Below are 14,326 nucleotides of genomic sequence, written 5' to 3'. Positions count from 1 at the left end.
GCCGCCAGCTGGATGGGAGTTTACTGTGCAAGGCAGCCTACAGACCAGTAGCAAAGGAAAACGACGACTACATGTACACAAATAGTGGTTATCATAAGTACAGGATGATCTGGGAGAATCAATTCTTCCCCAGGAGTCAACAGTTTATCATTACTCCATACAAGATTAAATCAACATGAAGAATGAGCAGCATTACGTCAGAATTTATGAGAAATACTCTTGGAAATACTCTTGGACAAATGCAAGGATGCCTTTTCTGGAATTGTTTTTAATTTCACGTATCAATTACGTCAGCCTGACCAAAATCAAATGATCAGATATTGTTGTTTCTAATGAAGGGAAAAATTAAACAGACTTTGAACATCAAAACTGTGAAATTCCTACAATACTCTGTACTGTTTGATCATTACCTCATCATTCAAATCAAATCAAACTTTATTTACATACATTGTTTTACAACATTAAGTCCATGGTACAGTATACGTATTTATCTGAGGCCCATAGTATGAATGGTCTGGAGTTGCTTTCCTTTCCTAAGAGTGTTAGATCCTGCCTTTTTATTCCTGCCTTTTTATTCCTTTTTATTCTTCTGACTGAAGACGTTATTTCTATGGTCTGTTTTTCTCTCTTTGTGGATATTATCTATACTGTATGCTCAGGGTTGGGTGGGTTACTAGTTACTAGTTACCTGGCCAAAATTGTAATCAGTAGTGTAACTTTTGGATTACCCCAAACTCTGTAACGTAATCTGATTACATTTAGTTACTTTTAGATTACTTCCCCCTTTTAAGAGGCATTAGAAGAATACAAAAATGTATGTTACCAGTTGAATGACATTTATTGCAAGATCAATCAATGTTAAAGTTTACATAGCTGGCCATATATATATACATGGATGTTAAATTTTACTTTATGGGTTGGTTATATAGGCTTCCTCTAGCCCATTACTTTCTACTACAAATAATAATATGATTCAATTATATCTTTACAGTAAAAACCAAAGTCTATCAGAATTTCAGTCGATCCAATAAATGTTATTCCCCTTGATCTTCAAGAAGAGGACTTGGAAATATGGAAGTATAGATTAGCCATTGTTTTACCTGAGCATAACCCCACAACTAAGGACTTATTAGCCAGCCTTATTCTGTTGTTCATGATTTTGTTGTTATGGAGGACTGATTGGGCTCATTGATTTGAGTTTAAAAATAAATGCTGCCCTCATGGAATGGCATGTTTTGAGCACCACTGAAAAGTGCTATTTACATGTGAAAAATGAATGCCATGTGCTGCATTGGCTATAGGCCTATTGTTTTCCTTTTTGTAGTGGACACTATGATATCTTGAAAATATGCAGCTGTTTAAAGGGCAAATCATCAGCAACAGACAATCCCGCAGGTGAAGAAGCCGTGTGTGGAGGTCCTGGGCTGGCATGGTTACACGTGGTCTGCGGTTGTGAGGCCGGTTGCACTCACTGCCATAATCTCTAAAACAACGTTGAAGGCAGCTTAACATTTAATTATCTGGCAACAGATGGGCATTACTGCAGTCAGCATGCCAATTGCACATTCCCTCAAAACTTGAGACATCTGTGGCATTGTTTTTGCGTGACAAAACTGCATATTTTAAAGTGGCCTATTTTGTCCCCAGCACAAGGTGCACCTGTGTAATGATCGTACTGTTTAATCAGCTTCTTGATATGCCACACCTGTCAGGTGGATGGATTATATTGACAAAGGAGAAATGCTCACTAACAGGGATGTAAACAAATTTGCGCACAACATTTGAGAGAAATAAGCTTTTTGTGCGTATGGAACATTTTCTGGGATTTTTTATTTCAGTGCATGAAACGACACTACATTTATATTTTTGTTCAGTATATATGGCTGTGGTCCGGTGCCTTATTTCCTACAATACTGTCCATCAACAGGCGGTAGGTAGCCTAGCGTTTAAGAGGCAAACGGAGGGTTCCAATCCCAAGAAGTGAGTGGTTGCTGCTATCAAATCCTAGATGCCATACCTGCTGTCCTGCCCTTAACCCCCCATAACAACTGCTTCACAGGAGTCATAGTATGGCAGCCCCCTGCTCCAACCTCTATATACAATGCATTCAGAAAGTATTCAGACCCCCTTGTCTTTTCCACATTGTTAAGTTACAGCCTTATTCTAAAATGATTTTTTTTTAAATTCCCCACTCATCAATCTACACACAATACCCCATAATGACATCACAATACTCCATAATAAAAAAGCAAAAACAGGTTTTTAGACATTTTTATCAAATTGATTACAAATAAATGAAAATATCACATTTACATAAGTATTCAGACCCTTTACTCAGTACTTTGTTGAAGCACCTTTGGCAGCGATTACAGCCTTGAGTCTTCTTGGGTATGACGCTACAAGCTTGGCACACCTGTATTTGGGGAGTTTCTCCCATTCTTCTCTGTAGATCCTCTCAAGCTCTGTCAGGTTGGATGGGGACCGTCACTGCACAGCTTTTTTCAGGTCTCTCTAGAGATGTTAGATCGGGTTCAAGTCCGGGCTCTGGCTGGGCTACTCAAGGACATTCAGAGACTTGTCCCGAAGCCACTCCTGCGTTATCTTGGCTGAGTGCTTAGGTTCGTTGTCCTGTTGGAAGGTGAACCTTCGCCCCAGTCTGAGGTTGTGAGCGTTCTGGATTAGGTTTTCATCAAGGATCTCTCTGTATTTTGCTCCGTTCATCTTTCCCTTGATCCTTGATCCCAGTCCCTGCCTCTGCAAAACATCCCCACAGCATGATGCTGCCACCACCATGCTTCACCGTAGCGATGGTGCCAGGTTTCCTCCAGACGTGACGCTTGACATTCAGGCCAAAGAGTTCAGTATTTGTTTCATCAGACCAGAGAATCTTGTTTCTCATGGTTTGAGAGTCTTTTAGGTACCCTTTGGCAAACTCCAAGCGGGCCGTCATGTGCCTTTTACTGAGGAGTGGCTTCCGTCTGGCCACTCTATCATAAAGGCCTGATTGGTGGAGTGCTGCAGAGATGGTTGTCCTTCTGGAAGGTTCTCCCATCTCCACAGAGGAACTCTGGAGCTCTGTCAGAGTGACCATCCGGTTCTTGGTCACCTCCCTGGCCAAGGCCCTTCTCCCCCGATTTCTCAGTCTGGCCAGGGGGCCAGCTCTAGGAAGAGTCTTGGTGGTTCCAAACTTATTCCATTTAAGAATGATGGAGGCCACTGTGTTCTTGGGAACCTTCAATGCTTCTACTAGTTTTTGGAACCCTTCCCCAGATCTGTGCCTCGACACAATCCTGTCTCGGAGCTCTACGGACAATTCCTTCGATCTCATGGCTTGGTTTTTGCTCTGACATGCACTGTCAACTGTGGGACCTTATATAGACAGGTGTGTGCCTTTCCAAATCATGTCCAATCAATTGAATTTACCACAGGTGGACTCCAATCAAATTGTAGAAACATCTGATGATCAATGGAAACAGGATGCACCTGAGCTCAATTTCGAGTCTCATAGCAAAGGGTCTGAATACTTATGTAAATAAGGTATCTGTTTTTTTATTTTTCATGAATTTGCAAAAATAATTATAATATTTAAGTAAAAATATTTATATATTTTTTTGCTTTGTCATTATGGGGTATCGTGTGTAGATTGATAAGTAAAAAGTTAAGGGGTCTGAATACTTTCTGAATGTGTCTCTTTAGGAGTGGTTGACATGGAAACGGGAGTTGAATTTGGAACTGTACAATTGGACAATAAAGGAATCTTAATCTGTAGTGTTTGATCATCATTCAAACCAAATAAACCTTGCGGTAAAACATTTGAGTACCCCCCTGATGGTGAAGAGAAATTTATGTTTTAAAATTCATTTCCTGCTGTTCTACACATTTTGCCATGGGGTGGAGAGATTTTTTTCTTGCAGTTTTACAGCTAAATTCCTGCAATTCTACACATTTTGTAATTTTTTAATTTGTAATTGTCACGCCCTGGCCTTAGTTATCTTTGTTTTCTTTATTATTTTAGTTAGGTCAGGGTGTGACATGGGGGATGTATGTGTTTTGTATTGTCTAGGGGTTTTTGTATGTTTATGGGGCAATGTTTAGTCTAGGTGTATGTATGTCTATGGTTGCCTAGATTGGTTCTCAATTAGAGACAGCTGTCTATCGTTGTCTCTGATTGGGAGCCATATTTAGGCAACCATAGTCATTAGGTAGTTTGTGGGTGATTGTCTATGTCTATGTTGCATGTTAGCACTTAGTTTGTATAGCTTCACGTTCGTCGGTTTATTGTTTTGATTTGTTTGTATAGTGTTCTTCGTTTTCGTCTTTATTAAAGTAAAGATGTATTGCTATCACGCTGCGCCTTGGTCCTCCTCTCTTTCACTTTACGACGATCGTGACAGTAATTTAACTTTATTTAACCTTTATTTAAGGTTAGTCGGTTAAGAACAAATACTTATTTACAATTACGGCCTAGGAACAGTGGGTTAACTGCCTTATTCAGGGGTAGAAGGACAGATTTTTACCTTGTCAGCTCAGGGATTCGATCTAGCAACCTTTTGGTTACTGGCCCAATGCTCTAACCACTAGGGTTCTCCCCTTAACCCCCCTTAACCCCCCTGCCCTGCCACCCCCCTGCCGTAATGACTTATTCCATGTTAATATGGGCCCCTGGGCACATTCCCTGCCCGGTCGGTATTCAGCAGTGATTACTACTCAGGTTAGATAGCTGGCTAGACTAATTTCCAATCTAAAAATTGTTAGCCGACATCGCTAATTGAGTGACTGTCAGTGACAAACAAACTGCTGATGCACAACCACATGTCTGAATTGGACCTGGTGTATTCTACTATTCTGAGTCTTAATAGTAAGTTGAGACCCAGACTGAGCTCCTAAGATATTGTCAAACCACGTCAAGAGGCAGTCAATGAACTGGGAGTAGCTGGAGATGGACTTGACCTCCAGGCAAGCAACCAGAGCCATGTCGTCTGCATATTTGATGAGGGCCATATCACTGTTGCTTCCTAAGAGATTTGTCCACATCCTGCCTTTTTATTCACTTACCTGACAAACAATCTCTTTGTCCTAATGCTCTTTCCTCTTTCAGTTTCTGTCCTGTTTTCTTCCTTTGTGGATTTTATCCACATGCCTCAGCAGATGAGACTTCTGAGTGAATCTTTTACCACAGACAGAGCAGCCATGTGGTTTCTCTCCAGTGTGAGTCAGTATATGCCTCCTTAGGTCCGCCTTCTGAATGAAGCTTTTCCCACAGTCACCACACCTGTATGGTTTCTCTCCTGTGTGAGTCCGTATGTGTTCAATTAGGTGCCCCTTCTCATCGAAGTTTTCCCCACAGTCTCCACATCGAAAGGAATTATCTCTGGTGTGAGTTTGTATATGCGTGGTTAAGTTCCCCCTCTGATTGAAGCTTTTCCCACAGTCTCCACAGCAAAATGAATTATCTCTGGTGTGAGTCCTTATATGCATGTTTAGGTTCCCCCTTTGATTGAAGGTTTTCCCACAGTCACCGCAGCTAAATGGTTTCTCTCCTGTGTGAGCCAATATATGTATCTTAAGGGACCCTTTATGCCTGAAGCTTTTCCCACAGTCACCACAGATAAATGGTTTCTCTCCTGTGTGAGTCCGTATATGCATGGTTAAGACCTCCTTGCGATTAAAGCTTTTCCCGCAGTCTCCACAGCTAAATGGTTTCTCTCCTGTGTGAGTCAGTTTATGCATGGTTAGGTGCCGCTTGAGCCCAAAGCTTTTCCCGCATTCTCCACAGCTAAAAGGTTTCTCTCCTATGTGAGTCAGTTTATGAATACTTAGGTTCCCCTTCTGACTGAAGCTTTTCCCACAGTCACCACAGCTAAAAGGTTTCTCACCTGTGTGAGTCAGTTGATGCACGGAAAGGTGTCCCTTCTTATTGAAGCTTTTCCCACAGTCACCACAGCTAAATGGTTTCTCTCCTGTGTGAGTCCGTATATGATCCGTTAGTGTCTTCTTGAGACTGAAGCTTTTCCCACAGTCACCACAGCTAAATGATTTCTCTCCTGTGTGAGTCAGTACATGTTCGGTTAGGTTCCCTTTCTGAGTGAATCTTTTCCCACAGTCACCACAGCTGAATGGTTTCTCTCCTGTGTGAATCCTTAAGTGCTTGGAAAGATAGCCTTTGTATTTGAAGGTCTTTCCACAAACAGGGCAGGTGCAGGGTTTCCCACTGTGACAGCGTCGGACATGGGCCTTTAGTTTACAGGTGGAGTTGTAGCGTTTTTGGCAGGAACTACATTCACTGGGTCTCTTACTGAAGAGAGTCATATGTCTCTGCAGGTCAGCTTTCAGAGCAAATGTTGCACCACAGTCACAGCAGTGGTAAGTTTTTCTAGCTGTGGTGCTGGGTTTGGAACAGTGTTTCTCCAATGGTGGACTGGGATCCAATGGTGGGCTGCTGTCAAGTCCTACTGTGTCGCTGCTTACGGCTGTACTGTGGCTGGAGGCATTGCTGTCATTATCTGGAAGGTCAAGACCATTTAAGTGGGTCACATGGACAAAAGGTTTCAGATCCACTGGTTTAGGTTCACTCTCTCTGTTCTCCACAGTCTGGGTTTGGGGAAGAGTCATGGACCAAAGTGGGTCCTCCTGATCACGTTCACCTTTTACACAAGGAGGAGTGAAATTGAACTCTACGATATCAGCCTCCAGAACTTGAAGCTGCTCTTCCTCCTGACTGGTCCTGACTTCCTCCTGTTCCTCTTTAATCTGTGTGGTCTCTGGGTCCTTCTGACCCAGACTGGGGCTCCACTCCTGCTCACAGTGCTGCTGCTCAGGGGGAACCTCCTCTTCAGAGACAGAGAGCTGCAGGGAGTCTGAAGGGACGGAGAGGAGGAGCAGAGGTTATTTATAACAGAATTTGGAATCAATCATGAATTATAGATCTCTATGACTTTTAATTTCATGTCTGATCAGAACAGGGATGAGGCGGATGTCCAGGTTAAGGAGGGTTCAATGGGAAGAGATGTCCAGGTTAAGGAGGGTTTAATGGAAGGAGATGTCCAAGTTAAGGGGAGTTTAATGGGAAGAGATGTCCAGGTTAAGGAGGGTTAAATAGAAAGAGATGTCCAGGTTAAGGAGGGTTAAATGGGAAGAGATGTCCAGGTTAAGGAGGGTTTAATGGGAAGAGATGTCCAGGTTAAGGAGGGTTTAATGGGAAGAGATGTCCAGGTTAAGGAGGGTTTAATGGGAAGAGATGTCCAGGTTAAGGAGGGTTTAATGGAAGGAGATGTCCAGGTTAAGGAGGGTTTAATGGGAAGATATGTCCAGGTTAAGGAGGGTTTAATATAAGGAGATGTCCAGGTTAAGCAGGGTTTAATAGAAGGAGATGTCCAGTTTAAGGAGGGTTTAATGGGAAGAGATGTCCAGGTTAAGGAGGGTTAAATAGAAAGAGATGTCCAGGTTAAGGAGGGTTTAATGGGAAGAGATGTCCAGGTTAAGGAGGGTTTAATGGGAAGAGATGTCCAGGTTAAGGAGGGTTTAATGGGAAGAGATGTCCAGGTTAAGGAGGGTTTAATGGGAAGAGATGTCCAGGTTAAGGAGGGTTTAATGGAAGGAGATGTCCAGGTTAAGGAGGGTTTAATGGGAAGATATGTCCAGGTTAAGGAGGGTTTAATATAAGGAGATGTCCAGGTTAAGCAGGGTTTAATAGAAGGAGATGTCCAGTTTAAGGAGGGTTTAATGGGAAGAGATGTCCAGGTTAAGGAGGGTTAAATAGAAAGAGATGTCCAGGTTAAGGAGGGTTTAATGGGAAGAGATGTCCAGGTTAAGGAGGGTTTAATGGGAAGAGATGTCCAGGTTAAGGAGGGTTTAATGGGAAGAGATGTCCAGGTTAAGGAGGGTTTAATGGGAAGAGATGTCCAGGTTAAGGAGGGTTTAATAGAAGGAGATGTCCAGTTTAAGGAGGGTTTAATGGGAAGAGATGTCCAGGTTAAGGAGGGTTAAATAGAAAGAGATGTCCAGGTTAAGGAGGGTTTAATGGGAAGAGATGTCCAGGTTAAGGAGGGTTTAATGGGAAGAGATGTCCAGGTTAAGGAGGGTTTAATGGAAGGAGATGTCCAAGTTAAGGGGAGTTTAATGGGAAGAGATGTCCAGGTTAAGGAGGGTTTAATGGGAAGAGATGTCCAGGTTAAGGAGGGTTTAATGGGAAGAGATGTCCAGGTTAAGGAGGGTTTAATGGGAAGAGATGTCCAGGTTAAGGGGAGTTTAATGGGAAGAGATGTCCAGGTTAAGGAGGGTTTAATGGAAGGAGATGTCCAGGTTAAGGAGGGTTCAATGGGAAGAGATGTCCAGGTTAAGGGGAGTTTAATGGGAAGAGATGTCCAGGTTAAGGGGAGTTTAATGGGAAGAGATGTCCAGGTTAAGGGTGGTTCAATGGGAAGAGATGTCCAGGTTAAGGAGGGTTTAATGGAAGGAGATGTCCAGGTTAAGGAGGGTTTAATGGGAAGAGATGTCCAGGTTAAGAGGGGTTTAATGGAAAGAAAGGTACAGGTTAAGGGGGGTTTAGTTGAAGGAAACGGCTAACATCGCTAACCAGCTTGCTAACTGCCCATTCATTCTTAATGCAAATGCTAACGCTAACGGGAGTGTGTGAGCTAGCTAACGCTTTAGATCCACTATAAGCGGCGCGTTGCTATGCCAGCAACATCGCGTTCTACCAGCGACACAGAGCGTGTTATTTTGAGAACGGAGCAGAGGGGAAAAAACTTCGCTATTCTAGTTTCCTCTACTGTACCATAATCATCCGTTATGTGTCAGTACAATAGCTTTGGTCCAGTTTTTAGCAAGTACTCTTATATTGTTGGTAGTGCCTGTACTAAATCAGGGTTCACGAACTGGCAGCCCACGGTGTCAAATTTGGCCCGCGGGAGGTTTTATTTGGGCCCCCCCCCCCCCAAAGTTTTTTGTGTAGATTATTTGTTGGACATTGAAGACTGTAAAAACACCAGGAAATCAGCTCCAAGGTGAATGTTGAACTCAAATCTGTTCCCAAGTATTTCCAACGCATAACAGAAAGACAGGTGATCATATACAAATGTAAGCAAAGTCTGAAATGATTATGTTTTAAGTCAAATATTATATCTGTTTGGGCTTCTTATTTGCAATTATGTTCCGGCTCCCATCTGCTCAAGATAAAGATCAGCCCGCGGCTTAATCTAGCTGATGATCCCTGTACTAAAGGATCCTCTAATTACACATGCTGCTTTTGTTTACATCGGGAACATTGTCAACGTAACCTAGAGTTTCTACTAGCTAGTATCTTCTTGACTTCATCAAGTTTAGTAAAATAGCCAGTGGTGTCTAGTGGAGACTATAATGCAACCTAAATTAACTTTATTTCTCATTATTTCAATTCACAAGATAGAATGAAGGTGCCTGTCAGCCTTCCAAACTTGAACGTCATTGATTCTTCAGCTTGGACGCTGCCATTGGGCGTGGCGTGACGCAACATTAGATTTCATCAGCTTTCATTGAGGGGTTTGATTAATCCTGTCTGTGCGCCCGTGTAGGTGTGTTTTGCTTCGGCAGAAAGTTGATCGCATTCGATTTGGAACTGGGCTTTCTCCCTGGGTTGAGCTCAGGTTCCCTGTTCAAATTCCATGGCTAAATTGGCTCAAAACAAAAGTGACGTAATTAAACACGTGTAGTAATGAGTAGGATTCTGTGTTTTCCCATGCAGAAGTGATTGGTTTTGATTAAAAACGCTTTATCTTCCTTCAAAAAATGGAAAATACTAAGAAAATTCAAACATTTATTTGATGGTAAAGAGATGTTGTATGTTTCTGGACGATGCATCATGCTACCTTGTTGACAACATGACCAAGCAGCACAAATTACTGTTCCATTTGATAAGAGATCTCCTCCCTCCCCGCTTTCAACCGAAGACGTGTGGGCCTTTGATTTATGCACCACGGCTCAGCATAATCCCATTGATTTCAAAGGAAGCGTTCCCTCAATGGCTGATGTCTGTCTACACGGCAAACGCGGGGACCCCCGATGGCTGTAGTGTAGCAGGGCCACAACGAGCTCAACACAATATAATTATTTACAGATTCTACTTGGCTCCAAACCCACAAGACAAAGATCTCTTGGAACTGAAGTTAAGCTGCACGCTTAAAAAAACAGAACGGCAAAGGTATGTGACATCAGAAGGACAAATAGCAGGAGAGGGAAAATGTAGTGGCCGTCAGGAAAGAAATAAAAAGGGGAAGACACATTTCAATTGAATGCATTTAGTTGTACAACTGACTAGGTATCCCTCCCCTTTTCCAGAAAGCACATTTCTCATATCTGCTCTGCTCAAAGATATTTCTAACTAACTTAACCCTAAGATAGTTCACCTGTGTCGTTTACAGTGGGAGCTAGTGATGTTACGTTTGATGCCGGAGTCAAACGCCTCGATCACACCGACAGCTTCATTGCGTTTTGGTCCACCAGAAGTACATTCATTTCCAATGAAACGCTGCGTTTGCCTTGCAGCATTGTGTTGAAGAGGCCGTTGCAGTGTGTTCTGTGTGGTGAATACGTTGGATTTATCGAACATATCCATCAAATAGTATGCCGTAGATGGCTTTGACAGAAATGGCAGCAGAAGGTGAATGTTGAACTTTTGCTGCATACATATCCAGATGATGCTGCGTAACATTTTGCGCAATGACGCTGTAGGTGTGATTGAGGCATAAGCTGTGTATTTTCGAAGCAGTGTGCTCATGCTTGTATCACTTTATCAGAAGCACGTGATCAATGACGTCTGAAGCTTCGTTTCGTCGAGCAACCACCTGATTGGTTTGGTAGAAGAAAAAAAGGCTACGCAGCGAACGCCTTACGGTGACATCATAGATAATAATTTGGCTGCTCAGGCCTCCCGAGTGGCACAGTGGTCTAAGGCACTGCGTCCAGTGCTACCTGTGTCACTAGAGATCCTGGTTCAAGTCCAGGCTGTCGCAGCAGACTGCGACCGGGAGATCTATGGGGCGGTGCACAATTGGCCCAGCATCGTACGGGTTAGGGGAGGGTTTGGCCGGCAGGGATGTTCTTGTCCCATCGCGCACTAGCGACTCCTGTTGCGGGCTGGGCGCAATGCCTGCTTAACACGGTAGCCAGGTGCACGGTGTTTCCTCCGACACAATGGTGCGGCTGGCTTCCGGGTTAAGCAAGGCATTGTGTCAAAAAGCAGTGCGACTTGGCTGGGTTTTGTTTCGGAGAACACACGGCTCTCGACCTTCGCCTCTCCCAAGTCCGTTTGGGAGTTGCAGCGATGGGACAAGACTAAAAACCAATTGGATACCACGAAATTGGGGAGAAAAAGGGTTAACGATTTTTTTATTTTTTTTTATTTGACTGCTCAAAACAAAAAACACCAGCAGGTACCACTACTGTACACTGTTGATCAAAGCCTCGAATAATTTACCTATTTTCGGCACAATTGGCTGGAAAACCTTAAGGAAGCTTCGTTTCCCCATCACTAGTGAGGGCAAATGCAGCATAGGGTCAGAACAAGCAAGCAGGGGGGCAGAGCCAAGCACGAGCTAGCGAGATCCTATTGGCGCGTTGTAGAATGTATTTGCATATTTCCGTTAGGGAACGCCTCCTCTGTGAAGTCAATCAATCAATCAAATGTATTTTTAAAGCCCTTTTTTTACATCAGCAGATGTCACAAAGTGCTATACAGAAACCCAGCCTAAAACCCCAAACAGCAAGCAGATGTAGTAGCACGGTGGCTAGGAAAAATTCCCTAGAAAGGCAGGAACCTAGGAAGAAACCTAGAGAAGAACCAGGCTCTGAGGGGTGGCCAGTCCTCTTCTGGCTGTGCCGGGTGGAGATTATAAGAATACATGGCCATTTAAGGCCAGATTGTTCTTCAAGATGTTCAAACGTTCATAGATGGCCACCAGGGTCAAATAATAATCAGTGGTTGTAGAGGGTGCAACAGGTCAGTCAGTACCTCAGGAGTAAATGTCAGTTGGCTTTTCATAGCCGAGCATTCAGAGGTTGAGACAGCAGGTGCGGTAGAGAGAGTGAGGGAGTTGAAAACAGCACGTCTGGGACAAGATAGCACATCCGGTGAACAGGTCAGGGTTCCCTAGCCGCAGGCAGAACAGTTGAAACTGGAGCAGCAGCACGACCAGGTGGACTGGGACATCCCATGAGTCATCAGGCCAGGTAGTCCTGAGGCATGACCCTAGGGCTCAGGTCCTCCGAGAGGGAGAGAGAATTAGAGGGAGCATACTTAAATTCACACAGGATACCAGATAAGACAGGAGAATTACACCAGATAAAACAGACTGACCCTAGCCCCCTAGGCACATAGACTATTTTAGCATAGATACTGGAGAATGAGACAGGGGTGGGTCGGGGGACACTGTGGCCCCGTCCGACGATACCCCCAGACAGGCCCAACGACTAGTCTGGGTTTCTCTTTCTGTCTGTGGTATGCTCACAGAGTTTCTAAACCCAGAGGCGCAACATCACAAGACTTCTGGGAACGCTTGCGAAACAGACCAAGCAGGCGTTTGAAAAGTCAATGAGAGAAGTGAACAATTCTTCCTTAGTTGTACATTTTCTTGAAATCTAAAGGCACAACCTATATTCGAGCCAACGTCTTAAGTAGTTGAACATGTTATTACTCCAACCTCGTGAAAGTGACAAACTGACAAGTTTTCATTTTCGTCAAAAACAACTTTATATCGAAGGAGTGCCTTTGATTTGACGGCCTGCACATGCTCAGTTCGGCACGAGACGACCGTTAGAAACACGTCATTGGCTCTACGCATGAGCTTAGCTAGCCAACGTCACCTACAAGTATGATCGGGGATTTCTATTGGAGAAGCAGTTTCTGCCTATCTTCATACTGTACTGTTTTTGGTATGCTCTTGCTGGGGTCCTACACTGAACATCCCGGGAATATTGACTGCTGATAGGCTTACATAATACTGACTGGTGTGACCTTGACCAATACGAACTAAAGGAAATTGGTGGTCCTCTTATGGGAGACTAACATGATGACCACACTGCCCACTTTGTGTGCGCGAGCGGTGCAAAATAAATGTGTACATACATGTTACTCAATCATTTCATCCACACTGCTCTCGCGCATCTGGGTAGCCAGGCGCTACAATATAACTTGGTTCTATTTTTACACTTCATGCACTCCAAGTCCCGCCTCTCCCATTTCCTCATTGGTTTTTAAGAGCATATACCCACGTTGGAGATTGAAAGATGAACTGAGGTCCACACTCCAGTCCAGTTGGTGATGGTAACACACCTTAAAGTTGGTTGCCAACTGCCATAAGTCCACAGACGAAGAAGACTGAAGGAGGAGAGATTACTATGGCATTAAACACATGGAAAGCATGATTTATTTGATATTCCACTAATTCCGCTTCAGCCATTACCACGAGTCCATCCTCCCCAATTAAGGTGCCACCACCCTCCTGTGCACCGCAAAATAATTTTACAAATATAAAAAGATACACTCACTGTGTATTGTTTTAACACATTACCACAGAGGTGTTTTGAGTTGCACGTTACCCTGAATTACAACACTTCCTGCGCTAATGGAAACTCGGGAGAGGAACACAAAAAAAGAAACTCTGTGTAAATCTGTTTTAAAAACAGGAAGTGTATCTTTTATATTTGTAAAGGTATTTTTGGATTATAATTAAATTGAGGGTTCAAAGGTTTACAAAATTGTATCATAATCAAGGATCAAGTGTTTTCTAGATAAAACGTTTAACACTTGACCAAATCATCATCCTCAGCTAATCAAAACGGATGTTGAATAACTCCCATGAAGCACTGGAGTCAAAAGTGCAAAATAAAGACCAACTTTCCGGGAAAGTTCAAATATAATTTTACTCAACATTCGTGACAGGCAGGGGACATATAGGTTTTTGTAATTGGAAAAATGTGAAGCTGCTGTCTAAGTCCCCCCTTAACCTGGAAATCTCTTTCCATTAAACCCTAGGTTGTCCAAGCAAGGGAAAGCATTGACATGTCGGGGCTATTAATCATCCATTCAAGGTAAAAGTAAAAAATAAATAAAAATGCTTACATTTTTTAAAATGGTGATCACAAACAATAAACAGTTTATTAATTTACTAGAACTATTGCTGACTATCAGTAGATCTACATACGAACCTATTCTACATAGTTGTATCTCTGGTGTGATCCGCAGCAGTCTCCGTAGCAGATCATTCTCTTCCTGGTACTCTGCTACAGTTTCCTCAACCGCACCAAAAATCTCCACAGCAGCAGATGCTGTTAAACATTCATTTAACAACAC

The 14,326-nt window shown here is 43.2% G+C and overlaps 2 protein-coding genes across 2 annotated transcripts in view; both read right to left on the bottom strand.

The window, feature by feature from the left end:
* The window catches only part of LOC120043328 (zinc finger protein 2-like), a 401,596-nt gene that overhangs the window by 234,281 nt on the left and 152,989 nt on the right, over positions 1-14,326 (bottom strand). The window lies entirely within an intron of this gene.
* On the bottom strand, positions 4,833-5,736 carry LOC120043346 (gastrula zinc finger protein XlCGF57.1-like). Its single transcript, XM_038987973.1, has one exon. It carries the CDS (start codon positions 5,728-5,730, stop codon positions 5,095-5,097), a length of 636 nt encoding a protein of 211 aa, XP_038843901.1. The 5' UTR covers positions 5,731-5,736; the 3' UTR covers positions 4,833-5,094.

Source organism: Salvelinus namaycush, unplaced genomic scaffold (genome assembly GCF_016432855.1).
Source record: "Salvelinus namaycush isolate Seneca unplaced genomic scaffold, SaNama_1.0 Scaffold9, whole genome shotgun sequence".
Taxonomy (NCBI): Eukaryota; Metazoa; Chordata; class Actinopteri; order Salmoniformes; family Salmonidae; genus Salvelinus; species Salvelinus namaycush.
Note: the sequence above shows the minus strand (reverse complement) of the source record. Positions and strands in the feature narration are given on the sequence as shown.